Here is a 23,653-nt window from a genome sequence, read left to right on the forward strand (position 1 = left end):
TATTTTATGGTTTCATAGCAGGAACCATCTCTATGGAGCACTACAGGTGATCCCAGGCTCTTCCTTTAATTCAGAAAGTTTGGGGAGCCAATTAATTCACTGGCCCCTCTTTCTGCTACAGTAATTGGCTCCCTCTTGCAAAGCTGTCCACTGTCTGTCACTACTTCCCCAGATGTCAAGAAATATTGAGGCTTCCAACTCAGAATTCTAACTCAATTTTTTTAGTAAACAATATTAGAATTACAATAAAACATAAAAAGGTAAAGGGATGCCTTGTGCACAGTCACTCACGCCCTTGTGACGTCTCGTCTGGATTACTGCAATGCTCTCTACATGGGGCTCCCCTTGAGGGGCATCCGGAGGCTTCAGTTAGTCCAGAATGCAGCTGCGCGGGTGATAGAGGGAGCCCCTCGTGGCTCCCGCGTGACACCTATCCTGCGCAGGCTGCACTGGCTACCTGTGGCCTTCCGGGTGCGCTTCAAGGTGTTGGTGAACGTCTTTAAAGCGCTCCATGGCATAGGGCCGGGCTATTTACGGGACCGCCTGCTGCTACCGAATACCTCTCACCGACCCGTGCGCTCTCACAGAGAGGGACTCCTCAGGGTGCCGTCGGCGCGACAGTGTCGTCTGGCGACGCCCAGGAAGGGCCTTCTGTGGGGCTCCGCCTCTGGAACGAACTCCCCCCAGGACTCCATCAACTTCCGGGCCTCCGAACCTTTCGTCGCGAGCTTAAAACTCACTTATTCATCTGCGCTGGACTGGGTTAGTTTTAAATTTATGGGTTTTTATGGGTTTTTATCCTAAATTTTTAATCTTGGCCAATTTAATAAGTTTTTTAATTGTATTTTAATTGTATTTATATTGTATTACTGTGTATTTTTTATCTGGCTGTGAACCGCCCTGAGTCCTTCGGGAGAAGGGCGGTATAAAAATTTAAATAATAAATAAATAAATAATAAATAAAGGTAAAGGTTCCCCTCGCACATACGTGCTAGTCGTTGCCGACTCTAGGGGGCGGTGCTCATCTCTGTTTCAAAGCCGAAGAGCCAGCGCTGTCCGAAAACGTCTCCGTGGTCATGTGGCCGGCATGACTCAACGCCAAAGGCGCACGGAATGCTGTTACCTTCCCACCAAAGGTGGTCCCTATTTTTTCTACTTGCATTTTTGCATGCTTTCGAAACTGCTAGGTTGGCAGAAGCTGGGACAAGTAATGGGAGCTCACCCCGTTACACGGCAGCACTAGGGATTCGAACCGCTGAGCTGCCGACCTTTCGATCGACAAGCTCAACGTCCTAGCCCCTGAGCCACCGCGTCCCTTACAATAAAACATAGGCGTTTGGAATTCTAAACCACAACAAACGTAACAAACTGCTAATAAGATCAGTGAATGTGAATTGCAGGAATGCAAACACGGCCATAAAGAATTAACAAGTAGAACTGTGAATTCAACCGTTTTAGATAGGAGCTAAGTTAAAACAATAGTTTAGACCAATTTTTAGTCCTTTTGTTTAAATTTAATTTATTAATTAATCCAAAGGATCCATTGCACAAGGGAGGTAATATTTCATCCTCTCCACCTCCATGCATGCAAATTAACCTAATCAGAAAGGTTAACTCTATTACCAACATTACCTGCTATCACTTGACTAACGAACATTTTAATTTTTACTGTAACGTATCAAATAAAAAAAAGATGTAAATCTAAAAAGATTTGTTCTTGTAACAAGAACATGCTTATAGGTAAACCTCAAAGCATATTAGAATACAAAACGTTTCTAGGGAACGCATGCATGAACATTAACACCAGGCAAATATCATGCCTGCTCCCTAATGCACAGGTACCTTACTTATACTTTATAAAAAGCTAACTGAACAAAACAAAGTTTCCATGGAGAATATTTTAGTCCAGTGTGGCAGGAATCAGATATCTGGCACTTGAGAATCTTTTGACAAAGCCAAAAGAGCATTCAGTTTCTCAGGGCAGTCAATTAAACAAAATTAAGCTGCCTAAGAAAGGCTACAAAAATCAGGTTACATTGCCTATTAGAACCATTACTTATCATTTCACTGAATCATAAAATCTTTTACAACTGATACTTGCAAGTTGAATTGATTGGACAACTATTGTTGTTAGTTGCTTTTTTTGACCACCTATATCCTTTATGAACTCTTGGCCATAGTTTATCACTTTAACTCATTCTCAACTGACACCTAGATTTTTGGGAACTCGCAATTGAATAATTTCTGCCATCCCTATGAATCATAATAATGTGCAAGTGAGATTTAGAAAGACTTTGTAGGATTTGTAAGCAGAAAAGACAGAATCCTACTTTACAACTGAGTAAATAAATTTTAGCTTTTTGACAAACTGTATTGAATTAGATTCAACTTTGTGCAGTTTCAGCTAATACTGAATTGACATGATGAAAAAATAATTCTTATCCTGAAACACCTCTAAGCCACACTGCTGTAGACAGAATCATACTTTACAGAAGTTTTAAATATTCATCTTTCACATTCACAAATGTGTATTATACACAATTTACAGAAAACCAAAAAAAGCAGTTATTTTTGTTATATAAGAACACGTGATAAAGAAATGAATATGTATAATTATCAACTTCCAAAGCACAGAAGATAAATTATACATCTCATTGTTTGAAGTGTAATTATATTCATCTTCAAGCTGCTAGTTTCTCACATATTTTACGAAACTTCAATGCATTTGAATTTCATAATATGCTTTGATGCAACATATGTGTATGTATGTATGTATGTGTGTATATATATGTATATGTATATATATATGTATATGTATGTATGTATGTATGCGTGTATGTATATGTATATGTATATGTATATAAACACTGTGTTTCCCTGAAAATAAGACAGGGTCTTATTTTCTTTTGATTCCCCCCAAATAAGGGCTTGGTCTTATTATTGGAGGTCTTATTATTTTGGGGGTGCAGGAGGTGGCGAGCGTGGGACTGGATGTTCTTCACACTGGCTGAGCGGCCCAACACATCCCACCCCACCCCAATGGTAACAGCTGCTTTCCTTCCCCATCGTCTCTTTATTGAGAGGAGTGGCAGATGGGGCGAGGGAGAAGTGAGATGCATGGAGCGAGACATGGCTCCCCTTGCCGTCTCTTCTCCCCCCACCCCGTGGGACATCCAGTCCCACGCTCGCTGCCTTCCTCCCCCCCCACAAAATAATAAGACCCCCTGATAATAAGGCCAAGCCCTTATTTGGGGGGGGGTGTCAAAAGAAAATAAGACCCTGTTTTATTTTGGGGGAAACACGATACACACACACACACACACACACACACACAAACACACACACACACACACACACACACACATATATATGTTGCATCAAAGCATATTATGAAAATCAAATGCATTGAAGTTTCTGTAAAATATGTGAGAAACTAGCAGCTTGAAGATGAATATAATTCATCTAACATCTCGCTCTATGTGTCTTGCTTCTCCCCTGCCCCACCTGCCACCCCTCTTGATAAAGAGACAGCGCGGAAGGGAAGCAGCCAGGCTGCTGTTGCCATTGGGGTGGGGTGGGATGTATTGGCTGCTCAGCGGGTGAAAAGAACAGGGAGGGGAGGGAAGGGTATGTTCCCCCCACTTCCAGCCCCCCTCCGGCCTCGTCTCCTAAACTCATTTTGGTTATGTGGCAAGCAATCAGAGAAAATGGTGGGAACCAGCTGTGCATGTGTGTAAGTAATTGGTGGAGGGGGCTTATTTTACAGGGGTGGCTTAAATTATTGCATGCGCTGAAAAGCCCGATTGAGCTTATTATCCGGACATGCCTTATATATATACATACTTATGTGTATACATATACATACATACATACATACATACATACATACATACATACATACATATATGAGTGTGTGTGTGTGTGTGTGTATGTATGTATGTATGTATGTATGTATGTATGTATGAAAACCCTAGCATTTCTACATTGGATTGGAAAACAAGCTGTTTTGAAAAACAAAGAGCAATACACTACCTGAATCGTTGCGGAGGTAAGATGACATTGCTGGAATAAGACATGATTGACTAAGTAGCTCTAGCAAAACTGATGGAAGGGCACTGCTGTTTTGTCCTCTACTTTCATGGCTGGACTGGATATCTCCATTTGATATGCTGCCTGCAGGATTTATGTAGCTAGCTAGAACCTGAAATTTAAAAAAAAAGAAATTTCATTGAGATGTGCACATAAAGGATATGAACTAAAAGGTAATAGTATTTCTTACTATATATAATATGTAGGAAAACTATTTAAAAACTTATTTTTCATTACTACAGAAAAATAATATATTTAAAATTAAATTAATAAGTATTTTTCATCAACTTCAAACACCCATTCAATGAACAACGTAGGCACTCCTGATTTAAATATCACTATGATCAGATTTAATTAAACCTCATATTTCTCTGCTCGAAACAGATCCCAGATGCCATATGTTAATGTCAGAAAGTTTTCAATAATGGAAGAAATGGCATTCAATACCAATAAAAGGTCAATTCAGTGTAACTCCCAAATGAAAGATTTACTTTTTGGTAAACTGAATGTATATGAATATTGCATTGTTCGAATACCTGTAAAAGACACGTGACATGCTCTTCTTCCAGTCTTTGTTTAGTTAGAGCTTGTTCCACATCCCATCCTGAAGCAGTAGAACCAGTTCCAAATCCAGTGCCTTTAGCCCAGTAAAGTTGCTGTTCTTCTGTTGATGCACTATTGTGTGTGCTTGACATCTGCGGCTAGTTAAAAAACAATTACACTGCCATTTGGAATTGCATAGATTCATATTCTAGAGCAAAACAGTCAACAAAACCCTACTGAATAAGCCCTCATTATTTTGGTATCCAGCTTATGGATAAGAAGGGATATGTTGAAAGCTTGCTCAGCAAAGATTCTAACAGGTCTTTATAATCAGTGCTTATTCATTGTACCTGAACTGTAGGATAACATTTATCTACTTTGCTGAATGTAAATGCTTTGCATATTTTACATCAATAAGACAGATCTGATTCTATTGCTTAACAGTGACACACACAAACAGTAAACAAAAGTTAGATAAAAAAAGATCTGCTTCCTTATCTGCTGAACAAAAATGAGGGTGCAGGTTTCAATAGAAATGTCAACCAGGTATAATGGCTTGAGTTTCTGAGAAAATACTTCCCCCACCATCAGATAATTCAGAAAGCTAATCTACCCATCCATCCACCCACCCACCCACCCATCCATTCATCCATCCATCCATAAATTCAGATAATTTATTGTGTTATATTAAATAACTAATTAAATCATTTGTGGTATTAACTGGAAAAATACAAATTCCCTGGAAGGTTGATCTGAATGACTATTAAGTTCAAGAATATTCTTTATCAACAGCTTTCAGTTTTGAGAATAAATTGATAATCACAACTTATCACCTAAGTAGCAAACATTCTGTTCTACATTACAAAATACTTTGTGTGTACAAAGTTGTATTATCATGTGTCTTTTAAGCAACTGTATTGATTTAAAAGCAAGAGTGGACAGTTTCCACAATGTTTTTAAATTGCCATCAATATCTGTATGTACTAATTGGGTCTCCACCTCACAAATAGAGAAAAGTCACATCATGAAAGGCTATGTGAAGCTAGGAAATATTATCAGTCAGTTTTTAGGGTGGAGGTTGGGGACTCCTTATATGAACTGGCAGTTTTTTCTGGAACTCAGACAAAATTGACATCTTTCCATCAAGTTCCAGGCCACTGAACTTCCAAAAAGCACACAATGCTTATGTAAGCTTCGATTACAAAAACTGGACATAATAATGCCTTTATAATAAACAAAGAACTGCTATTAGAAAGACTGAAGGAACTTGGGATAGACACTTCAGGACATGGCAGATAAAAACACTGTATTCACTAACAATGAATTGATTAAGACTTGTTCTCAAAGAACCTGCTGAGAAAGCTTCATGTTGACAGCTTCATTTTGTAAAATAATCTTGAAAAACAATCCTCTAGCAAGCACGCTACTGTGGAAATTGATTACTGTACCAACTTTTCAATATCATGCTACTCTTCTGGATCATTAAGCAAAACAAATATTATTTTAAATAACTAGCCATGCTCTGAAATCCATAGGGATAGGCTTCTATGTTTAAATAGGTTAGAAAATTGAGATCCTTGTGTTCCAAAAAGAGCTGTATAATTAAAACCCTTAAAAGTGTTATTTGAGCTATACAATATTAAGACAGAAACATTAACATTCCAAATTTCCCTTTTTATGCAAATTTAGAATAATCATTATCTGGAAGCAATTATTTGGGCAGTCAACCATATACAGAATACCATTGCCAAAATCCTCATAGATATTGATAATAAAAGACATAAAAGTTGGATTATTAAAAAAAGAACAACCCTCCAATGTCTTTATAATTCTGTGAGGAGAATTCTGAGATCATTATTCTGGAGTCAAACGCACCTCTGTTTGGTTGGAACCAGAATTGGGAACTCTTGGAGCATGGTGGCTAAGAGCAGACAAACAAGCAAGAATAAGGTGAACTGCACCAATTTCCAGGGCCATTCTCCTCAGAAGTACTCCATCATCAGTAGTCAAAGGGGTTGTGCTAAACAAGCTGCGCAGCACGTGAAATGGAAGAGTTGGAAGAACATTAGCTGAAGGAGACTGGAGAATGTGACCTAAAGAAAAGAAAGAAATAAAACATTTGAATCACAATGGCTTAACATAATGCATTAATCTTCAAATACATACCAAATATTTTATTAGGTGTCTAAAATACTGCTTTTGTTTTATTATACATTTAAGCGTTACCGAATGCAGGACTTGTGGAAAGCAAAGGAAAACAGATGCATCGCTCTTCCATTATGAAGTTTATCTAGAATATAGTGTTAATACGCCTGAAAGTGCCACAGCAGGAAAGGAACGTGCATTCATTAAATTATTTGCTGTATGGTAAGTAACAAAACATGGCTCTTCTTCAGTTATTAAACCAATTTAATGTTTTTCACACATCAGGACATCATGAGGATTATACTCTTTGCATGTGACTATTGTCTAGAATACCGGCCAAATTTTTAGAATGTTTTTTATATGAGAATGTTTCTTACAAGAGGATAAAATAGATCTTCCCCAAAACCGTCCGTGACATTAAAAATTCAATAAGTGTTGCCTAGTACCTTTGGGAACATATATTTTGCACATGCAATTAATATATAAGATTTATTTCCTGTATATGTGTAACTTTAAGAAATCAATGAATATATGAATATATGTTAAAAGATTTATGCAGTAAGAACATTTTGGTTGCATCAGATCATCAAATCTCTTTTTAACAAGCTGAAAAATGCTTATTAAAGCTTCAAGCAGCTGTACATGGCTATGTTACTTTCCCTTTGCAGAAATGAGAAAACGACTGAAGATGTAATCATTAACTAGAGCTTCCCATTAGATCGGAACTATCAAATATGGCTAATAGCTTCCATACAAGGCAGAATCCAAGTGCCAACTTTAAAAAATGATACTATTTTGTATGAGAAGCTACTGATTGAGAAGGCCTTTCCCACCAAAGGGAGGTCTTCAGGTCAGTTGTGGGCTTTCTGGAATCGAACAAAGTCAAGCACATTTGACTTTGCACAAGGCTACAGTGCCTGACACCAACATAGTAGTACAATCATTTTATACTTAGTTACAATTATTTATGGGTTTGAGAGATGAATAGTCTTAGTCATAGCATGATGCTAGATCTCATTTATCTTCAAGAAGTTCATGGGAAAAAATGCTTACTTCTCCCAAAGAAAGCATCTATCAGTGTTTAGGGATTGATGATCATTGTCTGTAACAGATACCCATAACACTGGGGTTATAGTACTAACAGTGTGTTCTTTGCCATTAAGGCTGCCTTGAGCCAAGGGTCAGGTCACATTCCTACTTCTTTCCAATATGCAGCCAACAGTAGCGAAACTGAAGACTATCCATCAGAATTCCTAGGCATTGGCAGTAATAAGGGATGTGATTCACTTCTGTGTGGGGTGGTGATGATGGAGGTGTAGGTATTAAGACTACAATTGGAGTGAAGTTTCTGTTTGAGGGGAAATCTTGATTTCTTTCTTTTAGTAGTGGGGGGGGTAATTAGTTGTGTGACCTAGGACAGCTCAGCAGATGATTTCTTGCTGCTGGATATCAGAGCAATCAGCTGTGTAAACCACCTAAGATGTTCAAAGCATGTAATGTTTTGTTTGATAAAAGCACCCTAATCCACAGCAGAGGCACCCATAATCTGATCCTCAGAGAAGGCAAAAAGAAGGAAATTCACTGAAGAGCGATTTACTGCTGTGTTTTGTACGTACGCCATGGTGGGAAAGGCAACATGACAATTTTGCCCACCTACAAATAGGTAACCTTCCTTCCTAGATAAAATGATCGAATAGAGAAGGAACAGAAAGTATGAAAGAAAAGCAAAATGACTTTAAAAAAGAAAACCTCAGCATTAAATGGGGGATGCTCCCAATCTGATTGCTGCAGCAATGGAAAAGCAACTGAGGAAAAAGTAAGCGCTTTAGTCACATAAAATGGGGTAGCTTTCTGACCAAAAAATATCTCATTGGGTTTCTACACAGATGCAAAACCTATATAGGTGATATATAAAAGATTTTAATAAAAAATTCTCAGATAAAATTAGGATACTTAATAGGCAATTCAAATCAATTTTTTGCTCTTTAAATTAATAGATAAAACAATAGTTTATAAAATCCAACTATTTCTGTATTTTTTACACATGGACCTCTCAAAACTCAAATTTCTATGTCATAGAAATATTGACCTTTGCAGCAAATAAAATTCTGTACCACAAACACAATCATACGTCCGGTCATTCAAGGAAGAAGATTATTACCTAATAACAACCAAACTGGAGAAATCTTATATTGTTTTGAATTCCATCGAACAATAATTTCTCATAATATGTAAAAAAATAAGACATTAATAACAAGCAGAATGACAGTGGTCAAGAAGTGGGAAATGTTTTGACTATAATCAAGTATGCTTCTGCATACCAACAGAGAGAATATCTGATAACTTTGGCTCACGTTGTCTCCCACTGTGTGCATAACGTAAAAAAGCTGCAACACAATCCTAGGGTAGGGGAAGCAAAAGCAGATCAAGGTGCCAGTTAAAATTAATTTGACTTATTAATTATGTGAAAGACTGTTTAAACCTGGTTTAGATAAGAAAAAATAATTTTAATAAGTTCAGATAAGAAAAAAAAAAAACTCGGGTAAAAAAACTAGGCCAATGTATAGATATTATGTATAGATAATGTCCTTATTCAATAAAAAAAGACAGGACAAAGCCAATGATACTGAAGCTGTCAGTCACTGCTATTATTCGAAAATCCATGAGAAGCCCTGGAAACAATAATAATTCATTGTTTTCAAAAGGAAATTAATTGTTTTAGCTTCGAACAATTTTTACCCTGTGCAATGAAGGAAGAATGAAGATATATGTCTTTAAGGACATGTTTTCAATGTCGCATGCTTTGCTTCCAAAGCCAGAAAAAATCCGAAATTTCACGGAAAAGCCAGTTTTATCTGTTTGAAATACTTGTCTAATTGCACATTCAGAATAATGGTTTAGCAGTAGTCCCCAAATATACTTAGTAGTTACAGTACATACTTCCTTCACCGTCATCTGTAACTCCCAGCACCAATCTAAGCAGACACTGGGCATGTTTCCTTTCTTTAAGTAGCACCTCAGCATAGCCTGGGAGGCGAAGAAATAATCCAAAAGCAGCCAAAGAATGAGCAGGTATGGGAGACATAGTTTGGACTGTTGATTTGATTGGTGGCGGTTCTGCTGCAATTGTTTCTGGGGCTTCATAAACCAGTTCTCCTGATTGTTCAATGGTAACCCATTCAAACTGATCACTGTCCTTCTGCTTCTCCTGGGTGGTGGATGTAACCACTGGAGCACTCACCTTCAGAAAGACAAAAAGATGCTTAATACTATCCTCTAAGACTGACAGTTAAAGACAGTTAAATAATACATTTAAGGCGGAAACCGTATCAGTAAATAATTCCTTGATTTATTTACAACATATTATTACAACATATTATTGACAATTTTTGACAACTAAATAACAATAACTGAAAATTAAATTGACAGTTAAGATTTACCTAATATTTTTTGATTTACCTAGTATTTTTGAAAGTTTCTATGAAAACACCTGTCATATATTTTAAAAAATAAGCCATGTATTCAAATAAAACATTTGTATTTTTATCATATAAGAGGAAGTAAATATACTGGTAGGAATTTTCTATTATTACTTCCAGGGTTGGAATTTTGAGACAACTCAACACAGTATTTTCTAAATAATTCTTTTTTATCACATGGTGGGGACAGACAATGCAATATCAATAGAAACCACCTTTGACACTCACCAGATTCTGCTTTTTGTTTAATGTGCTTATTTTAGAAGCTTAAGAAAATTTAATGAAAAGCTGGCATGCTGCAAAACTTTCCATATCACCTTTATTTACACCTTTATTGGCCTCAAGACATACTTAGCTCCATAGATGTATTTAGAAAATAGAGAAAAAAAAATAGAGACCCAATCTGGTATAGTGGTAAAGGTGTTGCCTTCAAAACCAAGAGACTGAATTCTTGTCCTGCCTTAGGCATAAAAGCCGGTTAGGTAACTTTGGGCCAGTCACTCTCTTCACCCAACCCATCTCACAAGTTTGCTATTGTGGAGGAAGGAGTATTATGTAAATTTCCTGCCTCAAATTATTTATATTAAATAATAATAAAAATGGGATTTAAAAATGTAAAACAAAATATGATTGGAACCTTTACCTGTTTAGAAATATAGAAAAAAATAGCTGGGGTGGTAGAGATTATCTTGAAAAATGTAAGGATGATGTCGTGAATCTCACTACAGGCAAACTCTTATTTTATGAATAGCAACATACACTATGACAATTTTATGAATTGCAAAAGCATTTTTATGGCAACCATTCACAGAAAACACCCTTATCACCACCTCAGATATCCAAATATGTCCACTGGTTCCATAAAATTGCCTGGTCTGTTTAATATAAGGGATAAATAACTACTTTTTTTTTGCCAAAGCTACATTTGATTTATGTATGTTTTAAACTTATCTTTGTGGACAATATCTGACACTGCACATTGCTGTATTTTTTTCACTTAGGTGGATAATTTTAAAAAAGGACAAAAAATATTTTTAGATTTTTTTTTTAAAAGCTGCCTAAATTTGGTAGTACAACTGATGGGTGCCTGAAGGTTGCATACATTATTGTCTTAATCATTTCTATTTTGCTCTGTTCCACAGGGGGGGAAAAAGCTGTTTTGCTTGAGAAAGTCCTATGATATATTTAAAAATTATAGTCACATAATTAACATTTTATGAAATATAGTCCTAGCTTTATGATGTTTACTAAAGATCTAGAACTTTACATACTGAAAAGTAGAAAGAAGGAATTCAGAACCATTTTTCCTGTAAAAAGGGCCAAGTTTTAAAAACTTGGGAGAATTACCAAGAACAATATGTAAAATCAGAATTCCCCATGCAATCAGTTAAATAAAAGGGGTTATATATTTGCAAAGTGCAAGCTGTACCTAATAGTTTTACTTAGTTAGTGTACAAATATAGGCTTAAATGACTGTATACATGCATGTCTCTAACTTTAGTTCTCCTGTAATAAGACACTGCTGAAAAAAGAAGGGCCTTATAAAAGTAGTCTTTGACTTACAACCAATTAACAATTGTTCAAAGTTACAACAGACTTTAAAAAAAGGTATCTATGACCGTTCCTTGAAATCATGTATGCTGTCCCCCCACGTGATCGCATTTTGGGCACTTGGTAATAGGCTTGCAGTTAAAACCAGCTGCTGTATCCCAATCATATGACTGTGAGTTGGGACTTTTTTTGATTTGTCAAAAAATGCTCATTTGAAAGAATAATTTGCTTAATGATGTGATTCGCTTAATGATTATGTGTTTGTTTTACGACCATAGTGACTTGCTTTATGACCATTGTAAAAACAGTTGTAAAATTGAGTCTGATCATGTGGTGCCTCAACTTATAACCCCAATTTTGGTCCATTGTGATCGTAAATTGAGGATTAGCTGTATTCCTTTTTCAAATGGAAGGCTGATCTTATTTCTGTTAAACCTACACTTTCATTAGAAAAGTATCCCCATAACACTAGTGGAAAGCAACTCCTTTTGAAAGTTGAAATGTGCAAATGTACCCACTTTATTCACAATAAAAAAAATATGCAAGGAGTCAAGTTGTTGTTTTACTGAGTGCATGGGGATGAATTATTTTAGACAATGTTTTTCAACCAAATACAGATTTGACTCACGATTCTGAGGATACAGGACTACTTAAGTTTATGTCATTTGAATTTCTAAACTTTCTTCAACACTATGCTGTGAAATTTTCATCTATAGAAATTGATTTGAATCTTTCCATTAATGCTTACTAGAATAGAATAGAATAGAATAGAATAGAATAGAATAACAGAGTTGGAAGGGACTTTGGAGGTCTTCTAGTCCAACCCCCTGCTCAGGCAGGAAATCCTACACCACTTCAGACAAATTAATAAAACAATTATTTTTGAAAAATAAACCCAACCTATGTATGCTAAGTTATCAATGTATGTATGATACGTTATGTTTCAGGGTGAAGCTTCATTTTTCTAATTTTTAAATATATAAATGAGAAAACAGGGGAATATATATCTCATTGTGGTGGAAGAAGTTATTTGGAAATCCAGATAAAGTTTAGTAAGAGGATGCAAGAGCCTCTGTGTCCTTCCCTATAAAAATAGACATTAAGAGATCTGGAGACAGTTTTCAATATTGAATTTCTTATTTTACATTAATTCAAAGTTAAGAGATATTTTCCAATATACATGGGATAAATATGAGTTTGAAATCATGGAATGTATCAATATCAACATTTCTCATTTCTACAATATGAACAAATAAAACTGAGACAAAGTGCTTTAGAACATTCTCAGATTCTGTACCAGCAAGCCTTGAATAATTCCAGTACTTTTAATCATTATATTAATCCATCTATATACAAGTAAAATTCACTAGATTTTTTTTAAACAGGGTACATAGACGTTTACAGTTATATGTAATAATTCTTAACTGGAATATTGATTCCAATGTATATTAAATGCCAAGATGGAAAAAACAATGCACACATTTGAGTACCTTAGCCACCATTAAGCCCATTCATCCGTTTCATTTTTTCATAGATTTTAAACTTTTAATTAGGTCAATTATACACATTATCTTTTGACTTACTTGTTGAATTACATCTGGGTAAAGCATAGGAAGTCTTTCTGCAATGAGGGCCAACCCACCCATTCCAGCAAAAACTTGCAGTGGGGACTGGAGAGGGCACGCATCAAGAAAAGATTCATCCAGCACTGTATCCATGCATTCTTCAACTGGAGTGACTGCTTCATCTTCAGGGCAAGGTCCCAATAAATCTGCATGCTCTATTTGTGCACAACATAATACGTAAAAATAACCAAACTTATAAAAATAGTATTAAATAACATTTATATGGAGAGATTACAGACTTACACAGCCTAGCACACTACCTTTTAGCTATAGTATACACTAAGTAGGAGAAATATGTTTGGACAAATAGAACACTTGTATATCTCTATAGAATTAGGCAAAATTAGAAACTAGTTTGTCAAAAACAATGAAAAAAGCACTGAGATGATTCTGAAATTCTATACTTCAGAAGCAAGTGAAAAATACTAAAAATACTTTTGAGTATTCTAATTCTGTATACAAAAACATCAACATCATCATCATCATTTATTATTTTTAAAGTGACACTATTTTACTAAAATAATGAGAATTGTCATAATGTTCTGGATAAGTATGATATAGCATATGATATAGCATTGAGCACAAAATGGGACAAGAAGAATGTGCAAAATGTTAATAGAATTGAACTGATTTGAACTGGAATAGTTTTGTGATCAGTCATTTTAGTGTTTCAAGCCTAAAATAGTATTTTGAAACTTAACTTTTAAAATTCCTATTAAAAAGTAAGGTGAGTAATTATTACTTTTGTCAATTTTTATATAGGTCAGCTTCTAGGAAACAACATAGCCATTTCACTTATTCTTGGAATTAAAGTAGGGCAGTAAGAAATTCATTCCAATTTTTGTTTTCTGTGGCTGGAACACTGAAAATCCTTCAGGTTTTCCGCCACTGGAATATACTTAGCTTTTAAAATGGAGCAGTTTTGTTCATGCTTTCCCCCATACCCAATCCAAACAAAAACAACAAAATTCAAAACCTTTTCTAGGGTTGAGCAAAATGCATTGAATATGTACTTTCTTGAAGTTGAAATACCCCATTTTAAGTTCAAAGTTGTTGTTCCACACATGAAGCCAGCTGTTTTTATCATTATGACAAGTGCAGAACAAATTATTTGAAATTCTTAAAAATTAAAAAAAGCAGGACACAAGACACTCAATAATTAATTCACAGGAACTTTTCCCCCATAGTAAAACATTCAATCTTGTAATATCTTATCCCCTGGCAGGCATATCTACAGTTGCCAAAAATCTGCATCTTCTTCAGCTCTGCCATGTACTTAGCAACTGTTGCTTAGCCTTTGGATTAGCCCCCGCCTCATATTACCCCATCCAGTCTAAAGTAATAGAAGCACAAAAATTTCCAATCACAAGACATAAACGATATGCAACACCTGAAACTTGAAAGGACCAAGTTTTATTCTGAGTTCAGCTTGCTTTGCAGCAGTAAACAGCAATATGAAATTGTGTTAGATAACTATCTTGAAATCTGCATTATGATTTAACAAGTTATATAAACAGAAAAAAAGTTTTGTTTGCGTTTTCCTCTATTAATTTTGGTGTTTTAAACAATCTACAAGGCAAATCTTTCTCCCTCTATTTTCAAAAGAAAGTCAACTATTCTTCCACATTATGTACAAATCTCTCTCTATATCTATATTTACACACACATATACACAAAATAATAATGAGAGTGGAGGTTCATTATCCAAGCTTGTGGGTTGGTTTCCAAACGTTTCATTACCAGGCTAGGTAACATCTTTAGCAGATATTATATACTGTGTGAGTGTGTATGTGTGTGTATGTGTACACACACACATACACATATTCCACATTTATGTACCATTCAAACAACCAGAGAAAAAAAACAATGCCCACATAAAGCCAATTCTAAGCATACCTTTTTCAGTGTGTAGGCGCTTGAATGAATCTGTTTTTGAAAGGCTAGGATCTGAGATGACTTTCGAGCCAAGCTTAACTGCCAAATCTATAGATCGATATCCTTGAGGAAGTTTGCGGTCATACAACAGAGTCAAAAGCTGGGCAAGGGTCATCTCAGGGGGCAATGGCTGACCTAAATCACATGAAATTACAAGAAGCTCAAAATCGGTATTTAACTGATAAATTCAAACCATGACTTAAATAAGCAATTATCATTAACATAATGAATAAGCAGCTTCTGTCTTTTTCATTTTCTAGGCAATCAGTTCCTACAGTTAGAGCACATCCTTAAGCGCGGTGAAGTTTCCTTTCTCAGATTTTTTAGTAATATTGAAAAAAATCTCTGTTACAGGTAGTCCTTAACTTATTGGGACATTTGGGACTCAAATTTCCATTGCTAACCCATGCAGTCATTTAATGAGTCACACCCAATTTTATGACCTTTTTTGCCAAGGTCATTAAGTGAACTTAGCTTCTCCTCCTAACTTTGTCAGAGATCCCCTATGAATGTTGCAAATGGAAATCACATGCTAGTTGCCAAGGATGAATTTTGATCATGTCAACCACAAGGATACTGTGACGTAAGTGAGAGGACCGGTTGTAAGTCACTTTTTTCAGCGCTGTCATAACTGAACGATTACTAAAGAATGGTTATAAGTCAAGGACTTCCTTTATAAAACTACACATACAACATTAGTCCGGATAAATACTTAAATCTTATTACAATACTTGTTTAACAAAATGTGATCAAGACATATTTACCCAAGCAGATCACTACATTATATCATACATTGAATCAAATAACTGATTCAACTGTAAGTTTATCCATGAACACTAGATTTATTTATAATACTAAGGTTACAGGCCTACAGATACAATGTTCCATAGGACTATTTCATATAATTAGAAAACTTCTGATGTAAAATCAAGATTTCTTTATAGTGAATCTGAGAAAATGTACAGATCCTTGTTAAGTCTTCAACCTCATTTTATGTACCTTAGCATTCTTGGAAAACATGGTCTAATTAAAAAAGAAGAAGCCGAAAACTACCTGGTAGCAGCTTATGATATAGGTGAAAAACAGGAACACTAATCGTTTTGCTGGAAGAATCATTTCCTGTGGAGGAGCTGCCTACTTTATCTGTCACCACTCTCCCTCGTCTTGAAGGTGGACGAGGTGGTGTGGACGATACAGCCCTTTTTGACTGAGATTTCAAACCTATAATGAAAACAAAGTATTACATTTTATACGGTTTACAATGCAACTCAACAGTATTTACACTGATGCTTAAAAGTTAGTGAAACTTTTTAAAATTTTCAAAGTTTCTGCATAAATATAACCAAAACAGGATCTGTTCTCCATACAAGTAATAAAACTAGATAAAGAGAGCTCAAGTCGACAAAACACAGTATACTTATTCCTTTATTTACTCAGGAAAATAATCCAAGGGTATATATTTATGTTTGGTAAAAAGTATGTGAACTTCAATCAAGATAGCAAGGGAGAATTCAATCAATGGGATGATAATCAATTGTGAGTGTGGGAGAGCCTGCCTTATTTAAAGAACAGATGTCTGGGTGTTCACTACAACACCGGGTGTTCACTACAACAACAGGGGCCGGGATAGCTCAGGCAATAGAGAAGCCTGTTATTAGAACACAAAGCCTGCAATTACTGCAGGTTCGAGCCCGGCCCAAGGTTGACTCAGCCTTCCACCCTTTATAAGGTAGGTAAAATGAGGACCCAGATTGTTGGGGGGGCAATAAGTTGACTTTGTAAAAAATATACAAATAGAATGAGACTATTGCCTTATACATTGTAAGCCGCCCTGAGTCTTCGGAGAAGGGCGGGGTATAAATGTAAACAAAAACAAAACAAAACACAGGTACATGTGAGTATGCCATGGCCTGAACAAAAGAGATATCTGAGGATCTCTAAAAAATAGATGTTGATGGGAAAGGCTAGAAAAGGTTATAAAACTTTTGCCAAAGAGTTTGGACTCCACCAGTACAATGTCAGGCAGATTGTGTACAATTGGAAACAATTTAGCACCATTATTAATCTCCCCAGGAGTGGTTGGCCAACCAAGATTACACCAAAAAGCAAGGTGTGTAATAATCAGGGAAATCTCAAAGAAGCCCAGGGTAACATCTAAGGACCTAAAGGCCTCTCTTGCACTGCTGAATGTTGATGAGACCTTCATCAAGAGAACACTGAGCAGCAATGGTATTGCATGGCTGGGCTACAAGGAGAAAGACCACATGGATAAGCAAGAAGCCTATTTCTAATCCAGTTACCTCTTGAAAAAGCATCTTTGGGACAACCATGACCTGAATGACTGAGAATCTCCATAGACCATCTCCATCGATGTGATGTCCCGGTGCCTAGAGGCCGTTCGGGTCTGGATGGGGACAAACAGGCTTCGGCTCAACCCATCCAAGACGGAGTGGCTGTAGATACCAGCGTCCCGGCACAGTCAGCTAGCTCCATCGCTGACTGTGGGGGGCGAGTCATTGGCCCCCAGGTTCGCAACTTAGGCGTCCTCCTGTCTTTAGAAGAGCATTTGACGGCTGTCGCCAGGGGAGCTTTTTATCAGGTGCGCCTGATTCGCCCTTCCTGGACCGGGACCCTTTATGCACTGTCACTCATGCCCTCGTTACTTCCTGCCTGGATTACTGCAATGCTCTCTACATGGGGCTCCGCTTGAAGAGCACCAGGAGGCTCCGGCTGGTACCTAATGCAGCTGCGTGGGGGATAGAGGGAGCATCTCGTAGCTCCCATATAACACCTCTCCTGCGCAGGTTGCACTGGTTGCTGGTGGTCTTCCAGGTGCAATTCAAGGTGCTGGTCATCACCTTTAAAGCGCTCCATGGCTTGGGACGGGATACTTACGGGACCGCCTACTGCCACCAATAGTCTCCCATCGACCTGTGCGCTCTCACAGGGAGGGCCTCCTTAGGGTGCCGTCAGCCAAACAATGTCGGCTGGCGGCTCCCAGGGGAAGAGCATTCTCTGTGGGGGCACCTGCCCTGTGGAATGAACTATCTGTGGGGCTACGCATACTCCCCGATCTCCGGACCTTTAAGCACGAGCTCAAGACTTTTCTCTTTCATCGAGCAGGGCTGGCCTAATGGCAATTTTAATGGGGTTTTAATTGGGGTTGTTTTTTATAATTTTATCCCATTATTTTTAAATTTTCGGCCAATGGAATTAGATTTTTAAAGATATGGTATTTTAACTTTTGTGTATTTGTTTTATTCTGGCTGTAAACCGCCCTGAGTCTTCGGAGAAGGGCGGTATATAAATATGAATAATAAATAAATAAATAAATAAGACATTTAGCTATGCACTTTGGGATGAACGCCCTTCAAGTGGTACGTGAGTATGAATGGATTTCCAGAAAAACTGCAGACTACAGGAACCATTTACGCTTCAGTTTGAGATGCAGACAGTACAGATTCATCCTCAACAGCCTGGGCCTGTGCTCAACAGTGAAGGGACACAGGGCAGAAAGCATCCTGCAGAAAGCACAGTTCCAACTTCTCAAACCAGAAAGTCCAGCTGCCTCTTGAAAAAACACCTTTGGGACTATCGTAAGAATGTTCTATGGACGGATGAGACCAAAATAGAAGTTTTGGGGTTTAATTGAAAGAGTTATATTTGGTGAATGGCGAACGCTACATCCCATCTGTGAAACATGGTAGTGCAGTATTGTTCTTAATTGAGTTCTCTTCAGTTTTAGGGCTTGTGTGGAAAATAGATCACATTTTAAGTCGTACTTGAGCAAAAATATTAAAAATTCAAAAGGATTCCCAAACATGTAAGCACCAGTGTATTTGTAAGAGAGACAATATCCTACGTAAGTACTTTTGAATAGACAGAGGCATCATATTATATCCTCATAACACAGCAGATTCTGTTGCAAGGGAGAAGCAACTGCTGTCTCACCATGCTCCACTGCAAAGCACCTTCTATTCCAGGATTTTAGATACATTTTTGTAGAATCATCACTCTCAGCTTTTCCTTATGTCCAACCTCACTGAATTCAGCCTACATAAGTGAAGGGCAAATTATATTTTTCTTCTTTATCCAATTATTAATATCCCATGCCCCATTTTCATTTAGTTTTGTTATCCCTCTTTTCAGCCTATCTCCATTCAGATTATTTTTTTTTGTCTTTTCTGGTATTTCTTCTGGAAGGCAGGAGAGTGTTGTAGATTCTAGTGATAATGAAAAATGTTTGGGATTCCCTTTGTCTAATGCTACACCCAGTGCCTCATTCACCTTTGCTTGAATTTTAATTCAGTAAGTTGTAAATTACCATGCTCCAATCTTCTGGTCAAGGAATGCAAAGCATCAAGATGGCTGACACGACTTTAAATTTAATATTAAAGTTAGCTTACTATTCCTCATACTATCCCAATCAGGTAGGATAACATGACATAAAATTAGACATACCAGATGCAACAACAACACTGTAATTGTCCTGAAACCCACTGTCTGCTTTAACTTTCTCTTTTTCTTCGTAATTCTTTTTTTCCTTGTCTTCTTTTTGTTCACTAATTAATTTTGCTGTTATGCTAGGAGTATCTGGAAACAAAATATTATATTATGCAGAAAGCATTACTATTTAATTATTTATGTATCTAAAGGTGTACACACACACATACTAGGGCTGTAGAAAGTATTTGGAAGAGAGGCTTTGCAAAAGAATGAAGCAGTTGTATGTGGACATGAATACAGAGAAGGCAAAGAACAACTTTCAACATAGTCACATAAGCCTGCAAAAGAGATACTATAATCAAAGAGAGGTGGTGTGTTTGTATGGTGTATGCATTGTGAAGTATTTCTTTTGCATGTCTTGCACAGCACTAATATGCACACATGTACAAGATTCATTCAGCACTGATATCAGTGATAAACAGGAAGAAAATAAGGTGGAATTGGTGCAACTTGAATATATTAATTACATTATTGTATATTCTAAAGCCAGTCAAATTTGTCCTGCGCAAACCTTACCTCTGTCTTGTAACTATGAATAATGGGTGCCGTAATTCAAACCAACAGGTTCCATGTTGCTACACTGCCTTCTACATTAGTAGTAATATATAGTTAAATATATATTGGTGAAATATTTTTTCTCTATTTATAGCATCTTTCTAAATATGACAGTTTTGAGTATCTGGTTCTTAAATGTTAAGTTACTTTAATGAAACTGCTGTAAGATTGCTAAAATAAAGAGTATTTTAGAATAATGCAGATATACTCTTCAGCTCTAATATACAGTAAATACACCTTTTTATTATACATTCCACCATGGAAAATTCTGTATTGAGCAATAAATTTATACATGAAATAAAATGACATTTGATTTATGTATAAATCCATCAATGAAAGGTTTTTCTCTTTCTCTCTCCCTCCCTTCCCCCCTCTCTCACACACACTTTCCATAGATTAGAATAAAAAATACCTATTTAATAAAAGCAACTTACCTGATACACGATCAAGAACCTCTGCCAGGGTTGTTGAGACTGGCAAGAGAAGAGTACGGAATCTATGTCCTGCCCCATACATTGGATGTTGAATTACATGGCTGGTAGCATTAATTCTACCTTTATACAACTAAAAGTTAAGAAACATAAAAATTGTTTTAAGGATTTTGAAATAAAAAGGCCGTAGACATTTCATAGCAGGTCTTTGTGTAAAATCTGGGATTCCCCCTAGTTTCACAACTCCTGCTCAATGAAACTGTGGCTGGGAGGACTTTTGCACAGCTTCAACTTGTGCACCAATTGAGTCCATTCCTGCATTGGCAGGCTCTGCTTACAGTCACTCATTCACTGATCACATCCATAATGGATTATTGCAGCATATGCTTTACATGAAGTTGCCCTTGAAAAGTATCCAGAAGCGTTATCAGCTACAGATGCCCATTCTCTTCCTGTTTTTGCCTCCTCCCCCGTTTGTGTATTCACACTAAGCTGAGCTGTGGCTCCTGTTCCTGTCATTTCCTTTCCAAACCTGCCCAGGCACCCAGCATGCAGATATGCCTCCCCATCTCCCTCTTTTTGCACTCTCTCTTCTCCCCCCCCCACTCCTTAGAAGCACCATACCAGCAGTGAATAGCATGCCCCAGAGGATCAAATCCCAGCAAACCTAACATTCCAAGACCTGAGAACAAGATGGGTGGGAGCTTTTCTGAATCTCTTCAGTTTCCAAAGCTTGGACAAAAATAATGAGGAGGGGAAAAAAAAGAAGGCAAACTCTGAAATGCTTGTGCTCCAAGTCAAGTTTGGAAGAAGCTGAACAATACCCAATACCCTGGTTCAGTTTCTTTTTCTTTAAAAATCTTTTGTTTTGAGGATTCCTGGACAGGATAAGCTTTCGGGAAAGGTAGCATTAAAGTTTGTTTTGAGGAGTAGTTGGCTGGGGTAAAATTGGAAGTAAAATTGGGAGAAAACCCGAACAACCAAAGACCTACATACAAACACCCGTGAAAACCTCAGAAAAAAAAAAATATATATATATATATAGGTCTTTGGTTATTCGGGTTTTCTCCCGCGTAAAATTGGAACTGTCTTGGCAACGTTTCGACGAAGTCTCATTCGTCATCTTCAGGCTTCAGCTTTGTGCTTCTGGGAGCAAAGCTGAAGCAAAGCTGAAGCAAAGCTGAAGCAAAGCTGAAGCCTGAAGATGACGAATGAGACTTCGTCGAAACGTCGCCAAGACACTTCCAATTTTACGCGGGAGAAAACCCGAATAACCAAAGACCTACATACAAACACCTGCGAAAACCTCAGAAAACAAATATAAATATACATACATACATACATACATATATATATGGGTGTATGATATTCCAGGGACAGCTCTCTAAAGACAAACACCTTCCTCCAAACTTGATTCCAGGCACTAGCATCTCAATGTGCCAAGTGCTTAGGCAGGGGCAGAAGAGAGATAACAGGAACAAAAGAAAAGACTTGTTGCTGGACTGGTGTAGCTCCATCCCTTTTGTCATTCTGGAAATCCCTAAAGACCTGATTATATTTATCAAGCCTGGGCACGCGTTTTATATTTTTGCATTTGTTCTTTTATATTATTGTTGTATGCCAACCAGAGTTGATTTATGTGACATGGAAGGCTATACAAATTAATGAATAAAAATAAAATACATAAATAAGCTATCACGGATCATAGTTATAGAATGCAATTTGATTCAAGGGATTTCAACAGTTTACAAATGAGATGAGAAACATCTAAATTATGACATTCTTAAAACATCATTTTCTACAGTATAACTGAATTCCACTCCCAGATTTTATCTTGAGACAGTAATTAAACAGAGTCCAGGGCTTGAACATCAACCATAGCTTCTACTATCACTCTGTTTGCCATATTATCTAATTAATAATTCTAAAAAGCATAGAATTTTTGTGCATAGTTTTTGTGACCTTGAGTTATTAAAAGAAATAGGGTACACTGTTTCTATTAAAGCATTACAAAAAAAAAGTGCAGAAACAGATTAACTACAGTTATTACCAAGATGAAACGGATGTTCTAAACTTCTTTACTTGAAAAGGAAAAATAAAGGAACAGCACATGCTACACAACAAAGAACAAAAGCAATAGAGATGATCCCATTATTCAGGAGCAATGAATGGCAATTGGATTAAGTAATTAACATGGAAATGTATTACACTAGCAACTGAGGCATAATTAATAATAACAGATGGTAAAATATAGGATTTGTCAAGATGTGAGAAGCATATACTCTTCCCCTTTTGCACCTTATGATTTTCAATATTATTATCTAAATTTTAATATAAGGAATTATATAGAACAGGATTATGCATATGGACAATTTACAGATTCAGTGATTATGAATAAATATGGAATAACTGCGTATATTGTAAAAGAACTGTGTAATATATAGTTATTGGTTGGTCAAGGCTAATCTATATCACCAGGCTGGAAAAATATATTTTAATATTTCCTTTTTAGCAGGAACTGATATAATGAAGTTTTATTTTTGTACCTACTGTGAGTTTTATCTAGCAATGAGGGTAGGTAGCAGTGGTACTAGTGAATGTGAAGAGATAACTTACTGGGCAAGGTGACTGAAGAAACATTGTCACTTTTTCATCCTCTAGCATCAGCTGCAAAAAAAGCCTTCTAATAAACCCTGAAATATTTCCAGATGTTGGGAGATTGCTTCTTTGAGGAGAAGAATGGAAGAGTTCACAAAGAACCTATGAAAGAATGGAGAAAAAAAATTCAGATGCA

General features: G+C 36.7%; 1 protein-coding gene across 2 annotated transcripts in view; it reads right to left on the minus strand.

Annotated features, from left to right (window-relative positions):
* The window catches only part of BIRC6 (baculoviral IAP repeat containing 6), a 183,436-nt gene that overhangs the window by 52,072 nt on the left and 107,711 nt on the right, over positions 1 to 23,653 (minus strand). For both annotated transcript variants that reach the window (XM_058164248.1, XM_058164240.1), the window contains exons 56-65: positions 23,476 to 23,619; positions 20,863 to 20,992; positions 19,829 to 19,960; positions 16,421 to 16,588; positions 15,329 to 15,502; positions 13,391 to 13,587; positions 9,718 to 10,018; positions 6,508 to 6,725; positions 4,626 to 4,790; positions 4,033 to 4,201 (exon numbers count right to left, since the gene is read on the minus strand). In XM_058164248.1, coding sequence (XP_058020231.1) covers positions 4,033 to 4,201; positions 4,626 to 4,790; positions 6,508 to 6,725; positions 9,718 to 10,018; positions 13,391 to 13,587; positions 15,329 to 15,502; positions 16,421 to 16,588; positions 19,829 to 19,960; positions 20,863 to 20,992; positions 23,476 to 23,619 — 1,798 coding nt within the window. The remainder of the gene's footprint in view (positions 1 to 4,032; positions 4,202 to 4,625; positions 4,791 to 6,507; positions 6,726 to 9,717; positions 10,019 to 13,390; positions 13,588 to 15,328; positions 15,503 to 16,420; positions 16,589 to 19,828; positions 19,961 to 20,862; positions 20,993 to 23,475; positions 23,620 to 23,653) is intronic.

Source organism: Ahaetulla prasina, chromosome 1 (assembly GCF_028640845.1).
Source record: "Ahaetulla prasina isolate Xishuangbanna chromosome 1, ASM2864084v1, whole genome shotgun sequence".
NCBI lineage: Eukaryota > Metazoa > Chordata > Lepidosauria > Squamata > Colubridae > Ahaetulla > Ahaetulla prasina.